The sequence below is a fragment of the Euprymna scolopes genome, chromosome 2 (assembly GCF_053919585.1).
Source record: "Euprymna scolopes isolate OS-2025 chromosome 2, ASM5391958v1, whole genome shotgun sequence".
Classification (NCBI taxonomy): Eukaryota; Metazoa; Mollusca; class Cephalopoda; order Sepiida; family Sepiolidae; genus Euprymna; species Euprymna scolopes.
The window spans coordinates 145637671-145665621 of NC_136483.1; the positions used below are offsets into that span (position 1 = coordinate 145637671).

Here is a 27951-nt window from a genome sequence, read left to right on the forward strand (position 1 = left end):
GATCACGTGAAAGACTTCAGTCGTAACAGGATAATGAGGAAATAAATGTTATACAAAAAAGAAAAAGCAAGTTGAAGTTCTTTTCTATTTTGTCTATTTTGCGACTGAGATTACATAACATTACGAGTCTTGTTTTGGATGGCACTTGGTTTGCATTTTTCATGGTGGTTTATCGTGTTGTCAGTGAAAAGAAGAAACAAAAATCTACTGTCATTGCTACTGCTGATATTATGAGTGAATATTGTCAGTGGTCTACCAGATCTGGCTGTTCTGAAACTGGTTCCTTGACCTAAAATGCACCAAATGTTGATGTTCTTGTTTTTTTTTTTTCTTTTCCCTTTGCAAAACTCAATCATGTTTTGCAAAGCCAAAAACAAAAGCAATTTTTCTCTACAGACCAAACCAAACACAATGAATTTAAAGATATGAAAAACTTAGAGCATAAAAATCTTTCACCAAAATGGTTGGATTCAGCATTATATAACTTGAAAAAAGTTGATGCCATAAAACAAAATGGTCAAATGAATAAAAAAAAAAAAAATGGGAAACAATTTGTCTTGGACCAAGATAAATCTATTTGATGCTTCTTTAAATGTAATATAGACATACACAATAACGGTCACTTGTAAGATTTAGTCCAAACATTTTATTTTTTCAGATTTAAGAGGGAGTATTTTAAAAAAATTAAGTTTTTTTTTTTTTTTTTTTTTGTAAATATCTTTAGATTTGCCAAAAATAAACTCAGCTGAAAGTTGTGACTACATTTTTTTTATTGTTTATTTCAATAATATTAGAAAAATATTTACAATATTTTATGCTGACAGACCCAGATTACTTGAAGGGAGTTGGCTCGAACGACAGGCCAAAGTTGCCTGAGTAGCAAATCGGCAGCAGCAAATAGTCATGCTTTTATCGTGCCTAATTTAGTCATACACAAATAGTAAAACCCTAATTCCATCATTCGATTTATACACTTTAATTTGGGAATCATGTTTGCATCGATACGTGAACCGTTCAATCTGAAATAAAACAACATTGTTATAAAGACATCATTTATGCTTTGTTTTTTGCATGTTGTGATGTTTTTTTGTAACTTTGCTTTATTTTTTGTCGTTTTATTGCAGGCAATGCCCCAATGATTGACTTTGGCAGCATCCAAATACCTGGCCCTTCATCTGGTCAGGCACCTTTGGCGGCTGCCGACCAGGCAACCATTCCTGCTGGAACTGCTGCTGTTACTGGTGGTAGTAGTGCTACCCAAAATGTGATGGAAGACCCAAAACTTGTACGAGACATGTTCCTCAGCAACCCTCATGAACTGGCTCTTTTGAAAGAGAGAAACCCTCCATTGGCTGAAGCCCTAGTTAGTGGAAGCCTTGGTAAGAATTTTTTTTTTTTTTAATTTATGTATATACTATTAATTTTAGAAATGCGTATGTTATCAGTTGGGCTGTGACAACAGCATGTTCTTTATTCTTTTGACTCTCAAGTATATATCTGACACAGACTCAGCTAATCAACCAAGAACCACATCAGTCTATATAAAAACGTATGATATTAACGGATATATACTCGAGAGTCAAAACGATGAAAAGAATATGCTGTTGTCACAGACCTACATATCAGATATCAAAATGCGTATGTTATCAGATAGATTTGTTAATGTTCTGAGGTGCTTCTGAGTTTTTTTGTTTTTTTTTTTTAAGATGAGGATTGATAATTTGTATTTGGACTACCGTTCTCATCTTGGGTGTTACCCTCACAACGTTTCTGCGGATGTTATTTCCAACTTTCTGAGAACTTACTGAGAACAGAAAAAAAATGTTGAACAAAAAAAAAAAAAAAGGCGAGTTGAAGTTCTTTCCTATTCTTTGTCTACTTTGCGACTGAGGCTACAACATGTTGGGTAACTTACATGTCTTGTTTTATGTGTTACGGTGAATGAAAACCTTTATTTAACCCTTGGGCTACGATGGTATTTTTACACACATTAGCTATGATGGGTGTGAATCCCATCACATAAAATCAAGTCTAAGATCTTTGAAAAAAGAATGTTTTTATCAAAAAAACAAAAACATTCAATTCAAACATGGGTTTCATTCATTGATTAATGCACTTAAGGCAAAGAATTCCATAGTCCTTGAAGACACCATTGTTGCAGTTGTTTGTAATAGTAAAATCTAGGTGTTAAAAAATTAACAGCCACCATAATCTAAGGGTTAATCTATGCTCTCCTTCTGTCAACCAGTATTTGCAATTGTATTATTAGTATCACCCGCACGGAGGATTGAACCTCCAACCCCTAGCAGCGTGTCACTTAGAACTGAATTTTATTTAGTACGTTATTCGTTACGCCACGAGGTTCAATCCTCAGTGCGGGCGATACTAAGAATTACTCAAAACTTCTGCCTGGTCATGGCTGGCGGAATATGAGCATGTTATCTCTGTGGATTAAATAAAGGGTTACATTCAAAATTTCATGCGGATTTTGAGATTGCTAGAAAGATTTTAGAGCTTAACAAGATATACCGGAAGAAGAATGAAGATTACATCAACTGAGACGATGTGAGAAAAACACTTGAGATCAGAACAGTAGTCTGAATAATGCAAAAGTTTTCAAGTGCATATTTATCATAATCTCATTTCGTAGTTGCATACATCAAATAAAGAAAAAAATGGACTCGACTGTGAAGCCAGTTGAACACGTTACAGTTATCTGAATCAAACCTTTTAAAATTTCAGAAGTCAGCCGTTCATTTGGATGCTGACTCCACAGCCAATTTTATCATGTATTGCTTTTTTATTTTAAAATAGAATATGATGGCGTGAAAATAAATGGCAATTAATTTTGGGTAATGTTGTGTTAATGATGATCTATATACTATGAAAATGTTTTGATGTTTGTTCGTACATAACTAGAAAAGTAGAAATAGGTGATTGTTTGATAGAAGGAATAGGCAGAGTATACATTATTAATGCAGTAGTTTTAATATAGATTCTATATTGAATGCTTTCTCGTCATAAGTTGCATGAAATTAGAATCTCAATGCCTTTTCATATGTCTTTAAGGTGGAATGTATCGTTCATGTTCAGATCTCATCTTATTTGACTGACGCTTAAGCCAACTAAGCTGGCAACAGATTTTAGTAAAAGAGAAATAGTCTATTTGATGACGATTTCCGATTTTAAAATCTGAAATCGACAAGTGGCATTTGTCGATGTCGTGAGGTGCTTCTGAATTTCTGCAGACGAGGATTGATATTTTTGATTATTCAAACTAGTGTTTTCATCTTGAGCATTATTCTGACAATGTTTCAACCACTGAAACCTCTGCCCTTCTTCAGGTGTATCTCGTCCAACTTTGGAATCTTTCTGTTAAACTCTGGAATCTGCATGGAATTTCTAACAGAACCATTTTAATTTATGGTGGTAGTATTCATTTCTTCCAAACATGACCAGGTAGAAATCTTATTGAATTGAACCTTCAACCTCCAGAAGAGTGTCACTTAGAAGTAAATTTTACTTGGTCCTTTATCTGTTATGCCTTGGGTCTTTACAAACTGAATTTTACTTAGTGCATTGTAAGAATAACACTCAAGATGAGAACAGTAGTCTGAATAATCCAGGTAACACAAATTATCAATCCTCATCTAAAAAATTTGGAAGCATAAATCTTCAAGATAGAAACGTGTCTTCAGTCTTTAAAACCCATCTTACATGACTGATGTTTCAACCAATTTGACTGGCAGCAAATTTTAAATATACAAAAAGAATACTTAATCCCCTCAGTGGTGTTGTGTAATTGATCTATTTTTCTTATGGCAAAAATTACTTTACCAATTATTTATTATTTTTCTTATCAATCCATGTATAATGGAGTAAGGGAACCAACGCGTTGTAGTCTCGGTCGCGAATTAGACAAAGAATAGAAAAGAATGTCAACTCGCTTTTTGTTTGTAATAACATTTATTTCCTCATTGTTACAGCCATGATGTCACCCACATGATCTCAAACATTCTCCACACTTCTCACGTGATCTCAAACATTATCTCCATCTCTAACGTGATTTTTTTTTTTTTAAGTCATTATTTTCCTCTACCGATGACATTTTGCATGTATTTGCATATACCCATCTGCACTATGTTACATATCTTCTATAATATGTCTCACCTGTCTGTTTAAATGTATTTATGTATGTCTGCCTAAAACTTTCAACGGAGGCGACAAATTTTCATGAGATCGGTATCATTTTGAAGCTCCACGTCTCTGATGACAAATATCGAAAAATTGGCCAAAAACAGTAATTCCTTCACCCTCAACTGGGCTGTTTTCTACAAGGAGTCGATTTTTTGCAAGCCATTTTTGCAACTCATCGTATCGGTTGGATTGACTTTGCCTAATTTTAAAGTTCTGAACTTCTAGTCGTGTCATGGAGTTGCGGTTAGACATCAGACTTTCTTTCACTTTCTTTTCCGCCTTCGCATCATAGGTTCAAGCCTGCCTGCCTACCACTTTTTTTCTTGTTTTTTTTTTTTTTTTGCTCAACACACACCTCCAAACCTCCCAGCAATGCCGGGCACCTAGGCTAGTATGTTATAATAAGATTTCAAATGTACAAATCTGAAATATAAAAAATATTTTAACTCCGGATTGATATGTAAAAGCAACTTGTTTTTGTTGAATTAATAATTAAAAATTAATGTTTAATATTTGTTTTTCTTTAACAGAAAAATTTTCTGAGGTTTTTCGACAACAACAAAGTGAACGGATGGAAAAAGCACAGGAACGAATGCGACTGATGTCGGCAAACCCTTTCAATCCAGAAGTACAAAAATTGATTGCAGAAGAAATTCGGTAATTTATTTAGTTTTTTGTTTGTTTGTTTGTTTTTTTTGTTTTTTTAGTCACCCCACCCCAAACAAAGCACATTAACACCTAGCCGTAAGGGGCTACTGTGAATTAGGAGTCAGATTTATAGGTTTCAAGTAGGGAGTTAGAAAACAAAATTTTCACATTACGTTGAAATTTCTGCATAAAAGGGGCAGGGAAGGAATTCCAAAAGCAAACAATTAAAAAAAAAAAAAAAAAGAAACTATCTGAGGATATCCACAGTGAAAAGGATTTAGTTAACTATCAGATTGTTCAGATGTATTTATTTCGAGGGGCACTGAAGCAGTAAGTTCATTGGAGCACATTCTGTTGAAGTACTTATAAAACGAACACAGAGATACAACCTGGTGGCGATGGGACAGGGATTGGAGCTTAGTGGACAGTATGGGACTTATTAGATGAAATGTTTTTAGGGAAAACTACTGGTTGGTGCAGCAGCCCAGATCTGACAGCAATACTTTGTGCATAGATGAATGGTGGCTCTGTATAGGTTTGAGAAGTTTTCTTGTATGGCAGAGAAAGCCTACTTTCTTTGCAGCAGCCTTGGCAGTATTTTCAATGTATTTGTTCCCATTCATGTTACTTGTGAATGTTAGGCTGAGGATTTTTTTTTTTTTTTTTTTTTGAATGTTGGACTTTCGGACAGGGTGCTATTAACCACGGCAATTGGTGGTTGAAGCGATTTCTTATTGTTAAAGGAAAGGAGCTTTGTCTTAGTAGCATTAAATGTTATCCATTTATGTCTCAATTCAACTGGAGGTCATTTTCTAAAGATTCAGCCATTGTCTTGAATATGTTTGCGTTTGTTGTACACATGTGTCAAGAATAAGGCATGGTGTCATCAGCAAATATATCCATCTTGAACACAATTCCGCCAGAGAGATTGTTTATGAAAATCAGGAATGATCAAGATCAACCCCTCCCAAGGTACCTTCACATTAATGCCATGTTTAGCTATTCAGCCATCAAGAACAACCTGGATCTTTCTTTTGGCAAGGAAGGATCTAATTATATTAAATATTTGTCCAGTAATATCATATGAATTGATTTTCATGGGAAGAACTTCATGCTTGCTCTTGTCAAAGGCTTTAGATATATCAAGCGCTACCACCCTAGATTTATCTGCCTTGTTTAGGTATATGGTATGTGCGTTCAGAGATGATATTTTAGGCAAGCTCATTCTACTGCAGATATCCTAAATGTATAGCATTAATGAGGTGGCGAACTATCGCTAGATTGATTAATGTTAACACTTGATTTTGACTGTAAATTATGTTTACATATGCAAAGAATGAAAGTAGGATTGTTCAATACTTATGTCAAGTCTTTCATGTACTTCACTAACGTTGACGTTTTTGATTCAGGTTCAGAATTTCTCTTATATAAACTAAAGAAAAATTTGTATGATGTATATATCCATGACAAAGCGAAAATATCATATTCCAAAATTACATAAATTGAGTAGTATTATTTTTAAATAAGAAAATCAAATTTTATGAGTAACTGATGAACGGCTATTTTTTCTGCCATTTTGAAAAAGCTAAAAACAAAGGGAGACAACTCAATAATTCAAACTTTTCAGATTTACAAGGTGCCTCAAATAAGTTTCCAGACTTTTTTCATGTGGACACTTTTATTGATAGTGTACATATGAAACTCGAGTCCCATTCGAAGTAATCTCCTCCAGCTGCAATGCACTTGTTGTACTGTTCTAATAACTTCTGGAAGGCTCCATGGAAGTCGTCTTATGTAAGCATGTCAATGACCCTCACCACAGCCTCTTTCATCTCCTCAATTGTCTCATAACAAGGTTTTCCTTGAGCTTAGAGAATAAGCAAAAGTCACAGGGAGCAAGGTCTGGACTATAGGGAGGGTGAGGAACTGTCTTAATGCCCATCTTGGTCAAATAGTCTGTGACAAGGATGGAGTTGTGGACTGGTGCATTGCCTTAGTAGAAATGCCACTGACCTGATTTGAAGAGTGCTGGCCTGATGGATCTGTTCCTGAACTCAACATAGTATTCCTTGTTGACTATCTGTCCTGTGAGAACCCAGTGCATGTGGATCATGCCCATGCTGTCAAAAAAAAAAGGGATCATAAATTTCTGAGTGGATTTACTCTGTCTGGACTTTTTGGGTCTGGGAGAGCCAGCATGCTTCCACTGGGAACTCTGTCTATTGGTCTCTACGTCAGCTTTCATCGCATGTTACCAGAACATTAAGAACTGTGGGATCTGAATTGATCAGCTCGACCATCTCTCTGCCGTCATGACAATGTCTTTATTTCTGATCTTCTCTGAGAACCCTTGGGATAAACGTTGTGCAAATCTTCCATATCTTCAGTTCCCCACAAGTAATTGTGTGTACAATTCCTACACTGACATCAAACTGTGCACTTATTGTTTCTATAGACACACGACGGTCCTTATCCATGAAATTCTTTATTTGGCCAATCAACTCTGCTGTTCTGACTTCCTTACTCCTCTCATACCTTTCATCATCACTCACAAACTCCATGCCTTCCTTAAATCTCTTAATGGTACTCAAAAACTGATGCTTATTTCTGAAGCATTCCATACGTTTCTGTGGCATCATTTCCAAGTTTAAAACAGTTTTATTGCACATCGTTCTTTTAACGTGTCCTCACGTCCAAATTGCATCTTTGAAATTCACCACCTGTGACGTTAGGCTTTAGTAGTGTGTATTCCAATTGCTGTTCATTTGAACTTGAAATCCAATAGCTGTTTATTTGAACCTGAAATTATAAAAATTGGTCAGTCATCTCATAGTATGTATATCAATAATATACTGAATTTTCAATAGTCTACAACAATTTTAAATGCATGTACAAAAAAAGTCTGGAAACTTATTGAAGGCACCTGATATGTCTACAAATTCCCATTAATTGCTTAAAAATAATTTTCTTTATAAAAATAAATCTATTTGATCAATGTATGTGATTTTTGGAATATGATAATTTTTTTTTTTGTCACAAGTACATACATCAGATTTTTTTTTTTTTTTTTTTTTTTTTTTTTCAATTTAATAACAAAATTCATTCAAGAAAATATAGAATTGCATCATTTTTTTTATAGTATGTACAACCACATAACAATTCTTAATGAAAATTTCACGGTCATTCCATAATTTTTTTTCATATCATAAACCAACACTTCCCACCACCTTTTCTTAGATTTTACTTTTTTAGACAATTATGTGTGAACACCCTAAAAGTTTTTCAGAAAGAAGAAAAAAAAAAAACACTTGTTTCGTTGTGAAGATCAGCTCTGATGACTCTGGATCTCTAAAGAAATTGCAGCAGAAACATGTATGCGTATATGTAGCCAATAATGTTTGCGTAAATAAACATGCTATAATAAGACTCTGCTTGTCATCGAGCACTTTTTGATCAACTCTTGAGTTTCCGTGGATTTACACCTAGGAAACTAGAGTGTTAGAATCATTTTATATGAAAAAAGTGAGAATGTGTGCGAGGACAATTCTCAACCTTATTTTTTATTGGAATTAGTGTTGTGCCGATGAATCAGGAATCGGTTAAATCGGTAATTTTCGGGGAATCGGAATCGGCATCGGAATCGGAAAAATTTGTGTATAATTTCCGATTCCAAAATCGATTCTTTGAATATTTTTCAAAAGTTAATTTTCAATTGCTTGTACCGATTATAAATATTTATTTCTTTTAAACTATTAGTAAAACTAAACTCTATAGATCTACGTACTCATTATAGAATGAAGTTCTCATAACAAAATCACGTAATTTCATTAAATAGTTTTTGTTTTACGCTCCCTTGACTAATTATCGCAGTTTTTTTAGGAAGATTCCGAATTTCCCAAATCGTTTTTACGGCATAAAATAAAAACTATTTGATGAAATTACGTGATTTTTTTATGAGAACTTCATTCCATAACGAGTACGTAGAATATATATTTTTTTTTTATTTTTCGTTTTTTAACATAGTGTAAACTGCACAAGCACCCTTTTTTAATACGTGAAGACAGTTTAGAGCTTCATCCTAGATCTAAAAATAATTTGGTTTTTAGTGGGTTTACAAATATCGTCCAAAAGTAGAATTTCAATGAGAGGGGACTTTTAAATGTAAATATAATTTCTTTTTCAATCTGAAAAATTTCTAAATGTTTTCTCTTTATCTATTTTATCCAGACTTTGATAAATTCATTGTGAGATATTCATGTATATTTTTAACTTTTCCGAAACCCGAGAAAAATGCGACGGTGTCAGACAATGTGGCTCCAGGAAAATAAAATAAAACTCTATTCGTTTGAAATCTTTTCATATTAAACTCCTTGAGAAATTTGGCAAGTGGGTGTGAAAAAGTATTGTTGTCGAAACCAACGGCATCGAAGGTGTTAATTACCCCATAATACTTTCAACTCAACTTTTGAGTGAGATTGGCGGGCTTCAGCGAGGCCTCCGTGATATATATATATATATATATATATATCTCAAGGAGGCCTCGGCTTCAGACGGCATTGGCGCCGTCGTAGCAATCCTTAAGTATAAACATAAACAATACCGGCAGAATCAAAGAAAATCACACTGGAAGCATATTTCAAATTAAATCAAAGGCCAAGCCTTTTCACAATTTTGCCCATTCCTTGTTGGTCCCCCCGATTTATCGGAGAGGGACTATAGTTTTCAGTGGCGTTCGTCCGTTCGTCCGGATGATTCCCGGATAACCGTCCATTACTTTTTTCTGAAATTTTGCCACAAGTTGTACTCCAATACGTAGATGTGCACAACATCGAGTTTTTTTTTTAAGAAAACTCTCGTTGCTCCCCCAGGGGCTGAAAAGGGGTCAAAAATGCCCAAAATGGCAAAAATGACACTTTTGGCCCCATAACTTTTTTCCCGTCCATTAGATTTTACTGAAACTTGTCCAAAATGTGAAGGCAATTGTTGCAAATGTAAATTCAGTATCGCTAACCCTGGCAAAACTCTGGTTTGCGCCCCCCGGGAACTTTTAGGGCTAAAAACCACCCCTTTTTTAGGCTCTTTTTTTCATATTTGTCTGAAATGTGATTATGTATCTCTATTTAGTGTTTTTTTATGGTGCTGAACTCAAATTTACATGTCTTAAGGCCTGAAACATAGCCGTTTGTCCATTTTTACAAGTAATCAGCTCCCCATGGGGGCAAAAGAGGTAAAAAAAATACCTCAAAATGACTCTAAATAGACAAAATTGACATATTTTTCAGAATAACTTTTCATCCATTCATTAGATTTTTCTTAAACTTGGCAAAACCATGGGCATACCTGATATACACCTGATGGAAGTATCACTGACCCTGGGAAAAATCAGAGTCACAAGCCCTGGAGGTTTAGGGCTAATATTGGGTGTGGAGCAAAAGTTGAACTTAGTCATTTTTCTGAAAACTTTTGAAAATTTTTTTTTCACTCAAAATTGTTTTTTTATCAGTTATGTATCACGATTATTTATTTAGTATTGGAGGTAATATTTATTCACCAAGTAGAAATCGTCTGAAAGGCGAAACTGGAGAAATGTTAATGTTTTTACATTATAATTTAAGAATTTTAGGACTTAAATATGAGTAACAACGAGACACTTAAGTGTATTACATAACTAAATTATTATCTTGTAATCATTGTAATTAACCAAATTCTTTTTTAATTTTAAGGGTTCTTTAAAACGAAATAAAATCGATTTTTATAATTTATGCTTCGTACTACTGTTCTCATATTGAGTGCTCCTATTTACTTGCCCCCCCCCCCCCCCGAAAGTAAAGTCGTTTTTAAATGTGGGGAATATCCAGCTCCCAAAAGGGGCACTTTTGATCGGAACAAGAACCAGCTCAAATTAATTTTCAATCGATATTTGCCCTTTTTTCCTAGCTGGCGAAAATGGCCCTTTTTCCTAAATTTCTAAATTTAATATAAAATGATCCCCCGTTTCCCAGCCATTCGAATCGTTTTAAAGCAGTTAACTAATTTTTTTACCATTGACTCACAACCCAATCGGCAAAATCATAAAAGCACAAATAATCGCTTTTTTTTTTTTTGTATTATCACGGACTGAAGGTTAGTAGTAGGAAGGGTCCGTGTCTTTTATAAAATGGAGAATCAAACTCTTCTTTTCGCAACAAAAAGTTATAATTGCGATGGGCGAAAAATGAAAACGGAATAAAAACACCGATAATTTCACGAGAATACATTATTTACATCTACGTACCGTTTTACACGTAACTATTTAAAAATGAAATAAAAAGATTGCCTATAAACACTCATGATTATAAAATATATATATATATATATATATATATATATATATATAAAACGATTAGGAATTTAAAATAGACGGTCAGTTTCACAAATAAATATAACGTAACATGAGCTGTAGTGTGTTACCGATTTTAAATTATGTGCGCTTATTGGGGATAGGGTGTCTACTTTTTAAGCGATTACACATGGTTTTACAACGTTGCAAACCGAACTTAATTTAGTGGGAAACACTTTAGTTAATATCCATAAAGAATTAGGATGGCCAGAAATGATGATCATTTTACGTTAAATTTATATTCGAAACTGATCTTACACTCTAAATTCTAAATGATCGCTTTTCTTTCCGCCAATTAAAAAAATGTTCTAACACGTAATCTATAAAAGTAATATTTCATTTTGGAATAGGGATTTAGCTGCGAGAGAAAGCACAGAAAGCTCACGCAATCTCACGTTAAAAATGGTTTTCAAAATTGTAATATTATTATTTAGAAATTCGTTCGTAACAATGAGATGTGGCTTTGCTAAGTGGCGTTGTTAAATATATTGTTCTTACATCGTTTTCTTATTTTGCCTACCAATCTTCGAATATTTTCCACTATTCATGTAAGTAGCATGTTATACAGTAAATACGAACTGGTACAATATAGCTTTGTTTTAAAATCAAAATAAATTTTTTGTTGTGTTACAATTTTTAATCAATTACAAGGCAAACATTTGAGATAAAATATACGCGGACATTAACCAGGGGTTTATGTAATAATTTGAAAAATCTCTAATTAAATATGTATAAATTTTACAAGAATCGGAATCGGATCGGAATCGGAAATTTTGAACGGAATCGGAATCGGGAAAAATGTTGGCATCGTCCCATCACTAATTGGAATCCTTTCAGATGAGTAATTTGTATATTTTTATTCGTTTGCGGATTGTTATCCTTATTTTCACAGCAAATAAAAAAATAAAAATATGCAAATTACTCTATGGATTCCAATAAAAAATATACCATTCGGTACAGACCCGACGATGGAAGACCAAATAAAAACAAAAATCTTGAATTTATAAGACCAAAAAATCCTACCTTAATAACACTTGGGGGCCCGTGGTGCAGTAAAAAAACAAAAAGCTATGAGTCTCTACGGTGAGCATTGTTTGAAGATAGCGGTTTAAATCCTACCAGATTATTAGTTGGCCAAAAGGCAGTAAGACGACAACAACTATGGAAGGTAGTAATTACTGAGGATACAGTTAAGACTCAGCATTCTTGTCCCATCACAATCACCTGACAAAGGCCAGAGGAATAGTTGACCAAAACATTGTGAAATAACAACTATTAAGATGAGGATAACAGTCAGCAAATTTAAAAAAAAATATTCTCGATCTATATTACTAACTGAATTTTTTTATCTACAGATTTGAAATTTAGTATATAGGGTATTCAGACATGTGAAAAACTTTTTAATCAGTTTTCGTCCAGAAAAAATGCTAAGTGTTCAAAACTGAAAAATTGATACTTGGGAGTCATTGAATTTTTATCTGTCATCTGTTTCACAACTGCACATGCACGAACGTTCATATGACAACTTTTTTATGTTAAGAATAAGTAGGTTTGAAAACACTTTCTAAAAATCATGTCAACTTGGTCTAATGATTATTGTACTTGGCTCACTGTCTTTAGGTTTTGGTTTCGATTTCAGCTTGAGTAAAAAAAAATTTTTTTTTTTTTTTTTTTACAAGAAGTGAACTGTTTGCAAAAAAAACATAATACTTGCATGCACAATTTTTTTAAACTTTTTTTTTTTTTTTTACGGAATTTAACATTATATTTAATACCTACAGTATTTCTGTTTATAATAAACTAGCAAGCCACCTGACTTCACCCGGTCGTAAAATACACATATATATCATATTTTAATTAATGCAGAAAACTTATTTATTGTAAACAGAAATATTGTATGTATTAAACGTAATGTCAAATTCCTTTAAATAAAAATGAAGTAAAAAAAAAAAAAAAACAGAAATTGAGACGTATGCATGTGAGTATTATGCTTTTTTTTCTAAACCATTCAATTCTAAGTAAAAAAAAGAAAAAATACACTAAGATCAAAACCTAAAGATAGCGAGTCAAGTTCGATAACCATTAGACAAACTTGACATGATCTTTAAATGGTGTTTTAAGTAATCTGTAATGTGAATTATTCATGCCTGCGTATTCGTGAAACAGCAAACAGATAAAAATTTGATGACTCTGTGTACCAATTTTGATCCCTTAGCAGCCTTTTTATCAGGATGAAAACGGATTAAAGTTTCACATGTCTGAATATCCTATATACCAAATTTCAAGTCTGTAGATCTAAAATCTGTTGAGTATATAGGTTGAGAAGTGTCCGGACGCACATTCTCAGTTTTACAGATATATCGATAAGAATTCTGCAGTAATTAAAATATAATATTTATGTATATTTTACGATCAGGCAACATTGAGCGGTCTAAGACATATATAATTAGATGAACCATCTATGCTCTTAGGGTGTAGTACTTTATTAATTCTTGGACGTTTTTATAGTCTTAACTAATTTATTCCAAGTTAATTTCCCCCTTAATTTATATGTTAATGAATATAGAAATTTTTTAAAAAGTACTTTTCTGCTTGTTGTATATTTTAGATTAAAAAATGTTGAAACAAATATGGAGACTGCAATGGAGTTTGCCCCAGAGAGTTTTGGCCAGGTGCACATGTTATATATTGATTGCAAAGTAAATGGTCATCCGGTCAAGGCTTTTGTTGATTCAGGTAAGTTGTTCAAACAGAATCTAACATTTTTCTTTTCAACATGATCCATAGTCAATAAAAGTGAACAAAAAGAAAGAACTTTCTTGAATATAATCATATTTTTTTCAAATTCAATCAATAAATTGTTTTTTTCTTTTTAGGTGCTCAGATGACAATAATGAGTCAATCTTGTGCTGAACGTTGTAACATAATGCGTTTAGTGGACAACAGATGGGCAGGAATTGCAAAAGGTGTTGGCACACAAAAAATTATCGGAAGAGTTCACTTAGGTATTTTTTTTTATGTTTATTCTTTTATCTGTCATTTTTTTTCCTTTAATTTTTCTCTTTTGCTTTCCTTTTCTCTTTTTTGTTTCTCTTTTCATTTTTCTCTTTGTTTTCTTTTCTGTTTTTCTCTTTGTTCTTTTCTGTTTTTCTCTTTGTTCTTTTCTGTTTTTCTCTTTGTTCTTTTCTGTTTTTCTCTTTGTTCTTTTCTCTCTTCTCTTTGTTCTTTTCTCTCTTCTCCTTGTTCTTTTCTCTCTTCTCCTTGTTCTTTTCTCTCTTCTCCTTGTTCTTTTCTCTCTTCTCCTTGTTCTTTTCTTTCTTCTCCTTGTTCTTTTCTCTCTTCTCCTTGTTCTTTTCTCTCTTCTCCTTGTTCTTTTCTCTCTTCTCCTTGTTCTTTTCTCTCTTCTCCTTGTTCTTTTCTCTCTTCTCCTTGTTCTTTTCTCTCTTCTCCTTGTTCTTTTCTCTCTTCTCCTTGTTCTTTTCTCTCTTCTCCTTGTTCTTTTCTCTCTTCTCCTTGTTCTTTTCTCTCTTCTCCTTGTTCTTTTCTCTCTTCTCCTTGTTCTTTTCTCTCTTCTCATTGTTCTTTTTTCTCTTCTCCTTGTTCTTTTTTCTCTTCTCCTTGTTCTTTTTTCTCTTCTCCTTGTTCTTTTCTCTCTTCTCCTTGTTCTTTTCTCTCTTCTCCTTGTTCTTTTCTCTCTTCTCCTTGTTCTTTTCTCTCTTCTCCTTGTTCTTTTCTCTCTTCTCCTTGTTCTTTTCTCTCTTCTCCTTGTTCTTTTCTCTCTTCTCCTTGTTCTTTTCTCTCTTCTCCTTGTTCTTTTCTCTCTTCTCCTTGTTCTTTTCTCTCTTCTCCTTGTTCTTTTCTCTCTTCTCCTTGTTCTCTCTTCTCCTTGTTCTCTCTTCTCCTTGTTCTCTCTTCTCCTTGTTCTCTCTTCTCCTTGTTCTCTCTTCTCCTTGTTCTCTCTTCTCCTTGTTCTCTCTTCTCCTTGTTCTCTCTTCTCCTTGTTCTCTCTTCTCCTTGTTCTCTCTTCTCCTTGTTCTCTCTTCTCCTTGTTCTCTCTTCTCCTTGTTCTCTCTTCTCCTTGTTCTCTCTTCTCCTTGTTCTCTCTTCTCCTTGTTCTCTCTTCTCCTTGTTCTCTCTTCTCCTTGTTCTCTCTTCTCCTTGTTCTCTCTTCTCTTTTTTCTCTCTTTTCTTTTTTCTCTCTTTTCTTTTTTCTCTCTTTTCTTTTTTCTCTCTTTTCTTTTTTCTCTCTTTTCTTTTTTCTCTCTTTTCTTTTTTCTCTCTTTTCTTTTTTCTCTCTTTTCTCTTTTCTCTCTTTTCTCTTTTCTCTCTTCTCTCTTTTCTCTCTTCTCTCTTTTCTCTCTTCTCTTTGTTCTTTTCTCTCTTCTCTTTGTTCTTTTCTCTCTTCTCTTTGTTCTTTTCTCTCTTCTCTTTGTTCTTTTCTCTCTTCTCTTTGTTCTTTTCTCTCTTCTCTTTGTTCTTTTCTCTCTTCTCTTTGTTCTTTTCTCTCTTCTCTTTGTTCTTTTCTCTCTTCTCTTTGTTCTTTTCTCTCTTCTCTTTGTTCTTTTCTCTCTTCTCCTTGTTCTTTTCTCTCTTCTCCTTGTTCTTTTCTCTCTTCTCCTTGTTCTTTTCTCTCTTCTCCTTGTTCTTTTCTCTCTTTGTTCTTTTCTCTCTTCTCTTTGTTCTTTTCTCTCTTCTCTTTGTTTTTTTTCTCTCTACTCTTGTCTTTTCCTGGTGCAACCAGATCAGGCTGTCAGAAGATAACTCCCTGACACAAATTCACCTATATTAACACTTTTGTTTTTCTTTTTAATTATTCGCACAACTAAGTCATGTTCTGCAAAGCCTGAAACAAAAAGTCCCCTTCCCCTCTCTCCCCTCCTCACTTCCCTACTGGCTTTCTAACTTAAAACATACCAACCAATAATACTATAACCCTTTCCGTTTGCAAAACTCAATCATGTTCTGCAGGACCGAGAATGAAAACAACAAAATCCACCGCAAGAACACCAAACCAAGCATTGATTCATGAAGGATGTAATTAAAAACAAACTAAAATGCATGAATAAAACATTTGAAAAAAATAAACAACTTGAAGCATTAAAAGTTTTTTTCAATTAACCAGATGTTAATAGGCTCCGTCGGTGGGGCATCAAAATATGCCAACTGCCCCCCCTCCCTGCAAAGAGTAAAAGTCCCTCATTGGGGCTACCTGTTGGCTGTAGGTAGCGACCCGTAATGTTTTGGGACAGGATCCTGGTGGTTGAGCAGTCCATGACCTGGGTAAAAAAAAAAAAAAATGTTGTGTCCTTGCAACACACCATTTCGCCCCTTACCTCGATTAGACAGGAAGTCGGAGAGGCCCGATCAGATTAATCGGTTAGTTATGTCAAGCCCTAACACTTATACTGGCAAATGTCAATTACAACATTTAAAAAAAAAAAATAGTCTAAAGATAATGCAATATCTTACTCTTACTACAAACACAGGCAAACCAAGTAAGTGTTAGAAGGCGATGGCATGAAGTCAATCAATTGCTGAGATAAAACCACACAACTGTTCCCTACCCAATGTTTCTATTAAACTGGGAAAATGAAACTAAAGGAGGAGTTGGGAAATGATGGCATAAACTCAACTGATTGAGTATATCTTTTTTGTATCCTTGGGATGAAAAAAGGGGCGAATGCCCCCCCCCCCCCAATATCTTCTATATTTAGGCTCCGAGGAGGGTGGGGAGCAAAAAAGATGAAATAACCAAATGTATATGGAAATCAGAAAACCACTCAAAAAACCTAGAAAATTAATCAATAGTGCTCAAAATAAAAGAACACACTCCAATGTATCTGATGCATCCAATTCAGACAGCAAGCTAGAATCCATATCAATGGAAAACAACTCTCCAGAATTTATAGAAAAGAAAAATTTCCCAAGATTCCTAGCAATAGAAATTTTAGTTCACTGATTTTTTTTTTTTTTTTTTTTCCTTCTTTCACCATTACTAATTGAAAAAGTTACTACACAAAATATTCATGCCAAAAGCGGTAAAAAAAAAAAAAATGAAAAATGGCAATCTTCTGATCGAAATAGATAATTATAAATATGCTCAAAATCTCTTAAAAATGAAAAACTTCCACATTTATCAATATAGGGTATTCACCCACGAAAAATTAAATGCGTCACAAGGCATCGTAAGAAGTGAGAAACTAACCTTGGCAACATTCATCAAAATCAAAACAACTTTTAAAAAACAAGGGGTAATTGACCACACCCAAATTAATATCAAAAGAAATGGTCAAACCATACCCACAAATACGTACATCCTGAATTTTAATACCCCCACAATCCCACAGAAAATTAAAATCGGATACGTAATTGGAAAAGCTGAACCATATATTCCAGCCCCTAATAAGACGTTTTAAGTGCCACAAATTTGGGCATCATAAAGAAACCTGTAGAGGGTACAGAACATGCGGAAAATGTAGCCAATGAAATAAAATGTCCAAACTGTCATGAAAATTACTCGGCTTATTCTAAAACTTGCAAGATTTTTAAAAAAAGAAAAAGTTGTGGAAGTGAAATACAAGGAAAAGATTTCCTTCCCGGGGGCAAGGAAAATTATAAATTACCTCCAAAAAAACAAATACCTATGCGGAAACCGCCAAAAACCAAACCAAACAAACTACCTTCAACAAATTAATATCAGAGCTGAAAGATCTAACTGAAATCCTATAAAAGACCCCAAAAGAAATCAACATGAATCAAATAATGCCTACTACAACACCCAAAAATGATTCAAACCAGAAACAAACCCTAAATGACAACAAACTAGAACCAGACTCGACTAAACAAAAACTACAGATGAAGCTACTAATTCCCCTCTCCAATAATGGAAATGGAGAACTCTGAGGAGCAGAATACTAACAATAAGGAGAGTCCTTCAATTCCCCACAAGAGTTCTAATATAAAAACAGATAACAACAAACACAAAAACACTCTACAAAAACATTTGAACAGACAAGAACAATAAATAGGGAAAATCTCTTCAAAGAAAACCACCCCTACAAAAACCAAACCATGATCTCGCTCAACCTCTAAAAACAGATAAATCAAGCATAAAAACTAACAAATCGAACGCAAAGAACCAGAAGCCATAGAAACAGAAACCAAATTCACCAACGATAAAAAGCTCATAAATACACAAACGCACATGAAACGGTCCAATGACTCAAATACAAGAACTACAGACAAAAACAAATTTAAAACCTTGGAAACAATGGAAGTAGAGGACAGACCCACCCCCCTAATAAATACATAAAAATGAAACTATGGCCAACAAAATAATCCATTTCCAAGTTCAAAGAAGTTTTTTTTTTTTTTTTTTAAATTTTTTTTTTTTACGTGTAGATCATCACTTATCAAGGCCCGGAAGCCACTCAGGGATAAGGGTTAGTGCAAGTACATTACGTTAGTGTGGAGATTTGATGAAGTGTTTACTTAAGAGGGCGGTTCATTAGGAATTTGTTAACATTGGCCTTGAAGACATCCAAGTTGTAGTCCGGTGGGAAGCAGGCAGACGGAACAGAGTTCCACAGGCGTGCAGTTCTAAGAAAGAAGCTTTGTTCATGGAATCCGCGTTTTGATTTAGGCACAGATATAGAGTGGGGGAAATTTTTCACAGTGGATTCAGCTAGACGGGTGTTTTTCGTGAAAGATTGGCGAGGGGGGACCAGAGATTGGAATTCAGACGAGCACTTGCCATGGAAATAACGATAAAACAAGGATAGGCTCGCAACGTCTCTTCTGTGGGAGAGGGGTTGCAGGGTAGAGAAAAGGGCATCCCCCACTAAGCCACGAAGTCTATTTTGTACTCTGTCAAGGCAGGATAGGCTGTTTTTAGCAGCTCCTGCCCAGATATGGCAACAGTATTCCATCCTTGGATGTACTTGGCTTTTATATAGATAGAGAATTGCATCAGTAGTGAGATATCTTCTGGAGCGGTAGAAGGATCCCACCATCTTTCCAGCGACCTTGGCAACAGACTTGATGTACGTGTTCCATTTCAGATCAGGAGTAAAGGTCAAACCCAGAAGCTTGTCAAAACACGGGGCCTCACCCAGACGAGAGCCATCCATCACAATTGATGCCAGATGGGGATCAGAGCGTTGATGATGTAAGGATAGGAGTTTGGTTTTGGATGCATTAAAGGTAACCAGCCACATCTTCCCCCACTGAACCATGCGCTCGAGATCAGAGGAGAGAGAATCAGAGAGAACTTTGTCATTTACAGCCTTTGATGTGTTGCCGTAGATGGTCGTGTCATCAGCATAGATGTCAACGAATGATTTAAGTATGTGTTTAGGGAGGTCATTGATGTAGATCAGGAAGAGAGTTGGGCTTAGGATTGACCCCTGAGGGAGTCCAGCATTTATATTGCAGGCCTCCGATTTTTGTCCATCTACCACTACTCTTATGAGCCTATCAGAGAGAAATGATTTAATGATTGAGAAAACATTTCCAGTTATACCGTAGCTGGAAATCTTGTGAAGTAGACCCTTATGCCATACCTTGTCGAAGGCCTTTGATATGTCAAGAGCAATTGCCCTAGAAAGGAAGCCTTTGTCAAGAGATTCACTAATCCTGTGGGATATAACCGTCAGCACATCTGCGGTAGATCTTGCAGAGCGGAAACCATATTGTGTTTCACTAAGAAGGTTATTCCTGCTGAGGTGGTTGACTATTTCTCTATTTAATATGGATTCCAGCAACTTACTCATAACACACAAGAGACTTATTGGTCTGTACTGAGAGGGAGATGACTTATCACCTGAATTCTTAAATACAGGGCAAACTGATGAGGTTTTCCAGGGAGCCGGAAAGCACTTCTCCTTAACGCAGCGCTTAAACAGTTTCGTAAGTATGGGAGCAAGTTCTGGTTGAAGCTTTTTTAACACTATAATTGGGATGCCATCAGGGCCAGTTGCTTTACTGGAATCTAGGTCCTTGATTAGCTTGGCGACCTCATGCACGGATATTTGTATGTTACCTAGCTTGTTCTGTGTTATAGGAGGAAATATGGGGAGTTGATGGCCTTCGTCACATAGGGTAGAATTAGCTGCAAAGTTCTTTGCAAATAGTTTGGCCTTGTCTGACGCTGACGAGATGACCTCTGGTACATTGATAATGGTTGGGATAGAACGCACACTTCTGTTCAGGATCCTATTTGTTATTTGCCAAAACTGGTGGGAACCAAGCCGCTGATCAGCTACCTTGGATTTAACAGACTGGGCATATACCTCTCTTGCATTTTTTATTACTCTTTTACAGTGGTTGCTGGCAGTCCTGAAAGCAGCTTTAGTCTCAGTGCATCTATTACGTTGGTAGTTATGGAAAAAGTGATTTCTGTGCGCGATATTAGCAGCACATTCTGGGGAGAACCATGGCTGGCTGTTAGGTTTTTGTTGGAATTTTTTAGATGGTATGAATTGGTCTATGCCTACAATTAACCATTCGGTCAGATCTGATACTATAGAGGACACTTCCTTTTTAAACATGGAGTGCAGAGGTAAATCAGATATGAATGTACGGAAGCTATCCCAGTCAGCCATAGAGTATCGGTATACAGTACGGTGGAGGGCTCCGTCTAGGGGCTTCTTACATTTCGTTTTTATCTCAACTGATACGACGGAGTGGTCGGAGGATCCTAGAGGAGAATGAACGGAACATGAACATAGCTCAGGGGAAGTTGAGAGAAAAAGGTCTAGGAGGCATGCATATTGACCGGGTGTATCGGGCACACGGGTGGGTTCGCGAACAATCTGAGTGAGGTCATAAGCAATGGCAAAATCATGACAAAACCTTCCCTCATCGTCTGTCTTATTTGAATGGGTCAGCCATTCCACGTTATGGACGTTGAAGTCACTACAGATGTGGATGTTAGCCGAGGGATGTGAAGACAGTATGTGGTCTATTTTCTCAGATATGCTCTTAAAGATAGTAACTCCGCTGTTGTGGGGCCTATAGAGGGCAAATATAAATGCAGTGGTGTTAGAAGCGTGTGCTCCATCCCAACTATTATCAATGGACCTGAGGTAATCTCGTCAACATCAGACAAAGCCAAACTCTTTGTCAAGAACTTTGCAGCTAATTCTACCCTTTGCGATCAAGTCCGCCAACCCCCAATATTTCCTCCTGTATCAGAAAACACGCTATGTGATATATGTATATCTGTATGTAATGTTGCCAAGCTAATCAAAAACCTTGATTCTAGTAAAGCAACTGGCCCTGACGGTATTCCAATTATAGTACTCAAAAAAACTTCAACCTGAACTAGCGCCCATACTTACAAAACTGTTTAAACGTTGTCTTAAGGAGAATAGTTTCCCATCTCCCTGGAAAATTTCATCAGTATGCCCTGTATTTAAAAATTCAGGTGATCGCTCATCCCCCTCTCAGTACAGGCCAATAAGTCTCCTGTGCGTCATGAGTAAGTTGCTGGAATCTGTGTTAAATACAGAAGTAATCAACCATCTCAACAAAAATAACCTTCTTAGTGACACTCAATATGGTTTCCGTTCTGCTAGATCTACAGCAGATGTGCTTACAGTTATATCTCATAGGATTAGCAAATCTCTCGACGGAGGCAACCTTTCTAGGGCAATTGCTCTTGACATATCTAAGGCCTTTGATAGGGTATGGCATAAAGGTTTACTTCACAAGATCTCTAGCTATGGTATAGCTGGAAATGTCTTCTCAATTATTAGATCATTTCTTTCTGATAGGTTCATAAGAGTAGTAGTTGAGGGGCAAAAATCAGAAGCTCACAGTATTAATGCTGGAGTCCCTCAGGGGGTCCATCCTGGGCCCAACTCTTTTCCTGATCTACATTAATGATCTTCCAAATCACATCCTTACATCATTTGTAGACATTTATGCTGATGACACTACCATTTATGGTAGCACATCTAAGACAGTAAACAACCAAGTTCTCTCCAATTCTCTCTCCTCTGATCTTGAGCACGTAGTACAATGGGGTAAGGAGTGACTGGTTACTTTTAATGCATCTAAAACCAAGCTTCTCTCTTTACATTATCAACATTCTGATCCACATCTGGCATCAATTGAAATGAATGGCTCTCGTCTTCAGAAGGCCTCAAGTTTTGACAAGCTTCTCGGCTTGACCATTACTCCTGATCTTAAATGGAACACGTATATCAAATCTGTTGCCAAGGCCGCTGGAAAAATGGTGGGATCTTTCTATCAATCCGGTAGATATCTCACTGCTGATGCTATTCTCTATCTATATAAGAGCCAGGTACGTCCAAGGATGGAATACTGTTGCCACATCTGGGCAGGAGCTGCTAGAAAGGACTTGTCCTGTCTTGATAGAGTTCAAAATAGACTTCGTAGCCTCGTAGGAGATGTCCTTTTCTCTTCGCTGCAACCTCTATCTCACAGAAGAGATGTTGCGAGTTTGTCTCTGATGTATCGTTATTTTCATGGAAGGTGTTCGACTGAGCTTCAATCTATGGTCCCCCCCTCGCCAAACTTTCACAAGAAGCACTCGTCTAGCTGTAAACACTATCAATAATTCCCCCCACTCTTTATCTGTACCTAAACCTAAATGTAGATTAGATTCCATGAACAAAGCTTCTTTCTTAGAACTGCACGCCTGTGGAATTGTCTTCCGTTTTCCTGCTTTCCGGCTGACTACAATATGGTTGTCTTCAAGTCTAACGTAAATAAGTTCTTGATGAGCCGTTCCATATAAGTTATCAAATTTACCAAATTTTCATTACTAATGATTACTATATTGTCCAATTTCTACTGTACACTCTTTAACCCTTGTCCTTGAGTGGCCTCTTGGCCTTGATAATGTGGTGATGCCTATGTAAAAAAAAAAAAAAAAAAAAAAAAGGTGCAACCCTGAAGCACATATAGGGTAAATTAGGATCTTCTCTAGAGATATCCCTGCCACACGGGAAGCCATCCTTAATGTAGGCACATATTCCATGCCCATGGCGATCTTGGGTGTCAGATTTAGCTGTTAAATTAGAGTGTCCATTAATTATGAACTCATCTAGGGAAGTGGTCGGCCCTATTCCAGTTTCACTTAGAAATAATAATTGGGTTTCAACCTCTGGAAGGTTGGAACGTAGACCCCAGAATAGTAGCCGAATAATCTAAATAATATGAATTATCAATTCTTATCTCAAAAATTCAAAATCATAATAATTAAACAGATTCAAAACAATTGATAAATGTTTACAAAAAAGAATATAAACAAACATGATAGTTTAATTTGTTTTAAGTAACTTTTCTTTTTTTTTTTTACATGTAAGTCACCACTTATCAAAGCCTGGAAGCTACTCGAGGATAAGGGTTATTGCTTGTACAGTAATCAATGGGACAATATTGTAGTAATCATTAGTAATGGAGATTTGATAAAGTGTCTTACTTAAGGGGGCGGTTTATCAGGAATTTGTTTATGTTGGACTTGAAGACATCCAAGTTGTAGTCCGGTGGGAAACAAACGGAAAAGAGTTCTACAGGCGTGCATTTCTAAGAAAGAAGCTTTGTTCATGGAATGTACGTTTTGATTTAGGCACAGATAAGGAGTGGGGAAAATTACTGACAGTGGTTTCAGCTAGACGGGTGTTTTTCATGAAAGATTGGCGAGGGGGGAATCAGAGATTGGAGCTCAAACGAGCACTTTTCATGGAAATTTTGAAATCTTGTTAGGTGATGGTTAACACCAACTACTGTGACGTCAGCAGAAAAACAAAATTCAATGGAAAGGCTTTCTCTTTTTGAAGGCCACGATTGAACCCAGCTAATTTTAATTTGTAGAAAGATTTTCCTAAATTACTAAAAAGTTAACTATCAAGAACTTGTATGTCAAAAAAATGTTCTTTTTAAGTGTTGAAATGATTTATAATTTTTTTTTTTCTTTTTTAAGGTAAAATATTTTACAGATTGCTTTCCCACATTAAAACTACGCATGTTTGGTAAAGAATTTGATTCTTGTCCAGAACTTCTCCGATATTAAAAAATAAAAATAACAAAATTCCAAGAATCACGTACAGTTATAAAGTAGTTTTTTGTTTGTTTTTAATAAGAAAATCAAATTTTATGAATATTGGAGAAGAAAATAAAACATTAAAAAATAAGGGAGATGACTCAGAAATAATTTACTTACAAGATTTATGTCGTAATGCCTACGAATTCCCATTAATCGCTTAAAAATGAATTTCTTTATAAAAAGCAAACTATTATATATTATTGTTTTTCATTATCGGAATACTTTGAGATGAGTAACGTGGTTAAACAACAACTATGAAGATGAGGAATAACAGTCCGCAAATAAATAAAAAGCAAACTACTTGATCATTTTACATGATTTTTGGAATATGATATTTTCGTTTAGTCACATAATACAGATTTTTCTTTTATTTTTGTTTTTTAATATAGAGGGATTTCAATAAAAAAATTTTTTAAACCATTTGATGAGAACTAGAACTACAAAAAATAAACTTGTAAATTTAAATATATCTGTACATATTCAACATAACCTGGTATTCATTAATGTTATTTTAATTTTTTTTAATGTGTAATTTAAAATAAAATTGGGATGAGATTTCTCAAAAATAAGGGGGATAACTCGTGTTAATACGAATCTGGTTCTTGGCAATATTTTTACTTTGAAGTTAAAATAGAAATTTACTCCCTTACACTTTTTTTTTTTTTTTAAGGTTATTATTTATAGTTACCTCCATTGTAATAATCTTTGCCAGAATAATTATTTTCAGGAAAAAATAGAAGCAAATTATTTATTTTAGTATAAAAAACATTGTGCAAGTATAAAAAGGCTAGTTAGAATCAAATATTGATTTGTCAGGTAAGCTGCTATGTAGATCCAACATGAAAAATCTGACAAGATAACTTTATAAATTAAAAAGAATGAAGAAGAGAAAATGTTATCATTAATCAAGTTAAATTTAGTTGCAGTTTCCAATTGATGTTTGCAGTGTTTTTTTGGGGGTTTTTTTTTTGGGGGGGGGGTGTTTTTTTATGGTTCACATGCAGACAAACTTCACAAAATCAGTGTGAAAAGGTAAATGAAAAATTTTGTTTTTAATTCATCAAAAATATTGGCATAAAAAAAATTCATTTTATTTTTGTTATAATATTGTTGAATATTTTCTGAAGTCCTGTAGATTTTTTGGGGTTTTTTTCTTTTTGTATCTAGGACAAATTCAAATTGGGCCGGATTTCCTTCAATCATCTTTTTCCATCCTAGAGGACCAACCAATGGATATGTTGCTCGGTTTAGATATGCTTCGTCGGCATCAGGTGAGCCTCACCAATATCTCTTATTTATTTTTATTTATTTTTTTTTTTTAACTAAGAAATACTTTTAATTATATCTCCTAGGTTTTTCACTCTTGGTCTTTTGTTTTCTTTTTTTTTCTATTGCCTTACGGTCCATTTTATTATAAAACATTACTGATTGAATCAACATGCAGTGAAAAAAGCAGGAGTAATACATATATAGCTAACACAGACATGAGTGACTTATCCAGTTTAATGCAACTTCAAGAATGAAAATCGTTTTATTTTTCAAAAATAACTTCTTCCCAAAACTAAGGTATATTTTGTTATAAAGACAGTTTTTAAACCGGACAAAATCGGCTTTTGTTTGACTTTTTTTGACTGGAATGCAAAAGCATTTATTGAATCAGAAGGCAGAGAGAAAACGAGTTGTAAATTGATTAAATTGTATATTGATTTTATGCCACAGAAAAATTTCTTGTTAGGGCTAACTCCAAGAGAATCTTCAGAATTTGGAAAAATGATTAAAAAACTTCGCGAAAACTCAAAGCATAAATGTTTTTAAAAAATATTTAAAAACGTGGTATTTATTTTTAACTTATTAGTTATTAAAAAATGACTAAAAAATTTCTATTCAAAAAAATAAATAAATATATATGCATGTCGTTTCATTAATTTTATTCATCAAAAATAGTTTTTCTGTAAAAAAAAAAAATATGTAAGATGCTGAGTTTTTTTTGGGGGGGGGGGTATGCTTTAAAAATTATTTTTTTCTTTTGGAAATGCTGTCTTGTTTTGAATTTGACAGCAGTTTTTATCTTTTTCCGTCTGCAAAAGTAGATTTGGTCTGATTCAGAATCTGGACGATCACTATGGAAATATAGAGATAAAAGCTCTTAGGGAAACAAACATTGATTTACTCACATTTAATATAATAATAAATTATTCTACCTACCTACTGATGGTGTCTATTTTGTTTGTGAAATTTACTGTAAATCATGAGTCGCTTCCCTTGATATACAATCTTTTGTTAAATTGAAAACAAGCTATAACAATCAGTGCTTCTTGACATAACACTCGTAGTAAATACATTAAATAAAATCCTAATTTTTAGAAATACTTACTAGTTATGGGAAATAAAAACCATAACTGAATTTTACAGTTGACAATCTAGTAGTTTTTTTTATTTAAGAAATTCATTTTATCCAATTTTTGCCAGCGCATGAATTCAGTTTAATAAAAGTTTACTATTTGCACTGATATTTAAAAACAAAAATGGTAGCTCTGAAGTCATCTAGTGATTCGAAGAAAAAATTGGAATTCTTTTAATAGTCCTGCTGCTGTTATAAGATCAGTCTGTCTGGAGATATCGGTTTCCTAATCTAAAATGTACCAAACATTTTTTTTTTTTTTTCCTTTGCAAAACTGTCATGTTCTGCAAAGTCCAAACCCAAAACAATTTTCTCTACAAAACAACCAAACCAAACACCATGAATAAATAGTTGAAAATATAAAGGACTTGAAGTATAAAACATTTTCCAAAATTACTGGATCCGGCAATGATTATCCAATAAACGGTTGATATTGTTAGAAATTTCAGAATGCAAGGGCGATAACCGCTGGATTTTCCAATCACGCGGTTATTTCGACCAATGATATTGCATTGTTCAGTTGCTGCGGAGGATTCAGAATTTGGCGGGAATATTGTGTTTCTAAAAACAGATTTCAATTCGGCGTCGAGCAAATCCGACGCGCGTTATCTCGCTCCGTGCCTAATGAACTAAGGCAGGGTTCTATTCCATTTATTATCTCCGCTCATTTAAATGCGGATACAAGCCTGAGGCTAAATGTTCTATGGATTAATTACTTCATTTTCATTGCCCGCAATGGGGCATATTATTTTATGAACATCGATCGCAATGTGCGTTGTTCGTATTGACCAATCTCGAAGGATTTCGAGAACCCTCAACCATTTCTACGAGTGGCGATTCTACCAGCATCTTCCACAAGAAGAAAACTACCTTCGCCTTTCAAGGCATGAACTACCCGCCATTTGGCTGAGGCTAAAGAGGGCACTCTTTTGCAATACAGACTCATTTTTACCTTTTTGTAAATAAAAATATTCTTGGTGAGCCTTTGTTGCTTTTCTGTGTCTCTTTCATTCTGCCAAAGGCAAAAACGAGTAAGAGAATTTCTTACAATATACCATAAAGCAAAACGACACATGAATGAATATTTGAAGATATAAAAAACTTGAAGCATAAAAACTTTTCCTAAATAACTGAAGTTGGCATTAAGTCACTCAATAAGGGTTAATATGCCATTAAACAAAACCACCTAACCAAAGTTAAACAACAAAAAAATTTATTGGATTGTTTTTCATGAAATTTGATTCTTTTTCT

General features: G+C 34.7%; 1 protein-coding gene across 1 annotated transcript in view; it reads left to right on the top strand.

Moving 5' to 3' along the window:
* The window catches only part of LOC145297032 (protein DDI1 homolog 2-like), an 83708-nt gene that overhangs the window by 47173 nt on the left and 8584 nt on the right, over window positions 1-27951 (top strand). The window contains exons 2-6 of the mRNA XM_080143259.1: window positions 1125-1379; window positions 4728-4854; window positions 13833-13960; window positions 14101-14229; window positions 25467-25570. Coding sequence (XP_079999385.1) covers window positions 1125-1379; window positions 4728-4854; window positions 13833-13960; window positions 14101-14229; window positions 25467-25570 — 743 coding nt within the window. The remainder of the gene's footprint in view (window positions 1-1124; window positions 1380-4727; window positions 4855-13832; window positions 13961-14100; window positions 14230-25466; window positions 25571-27951) is intronic.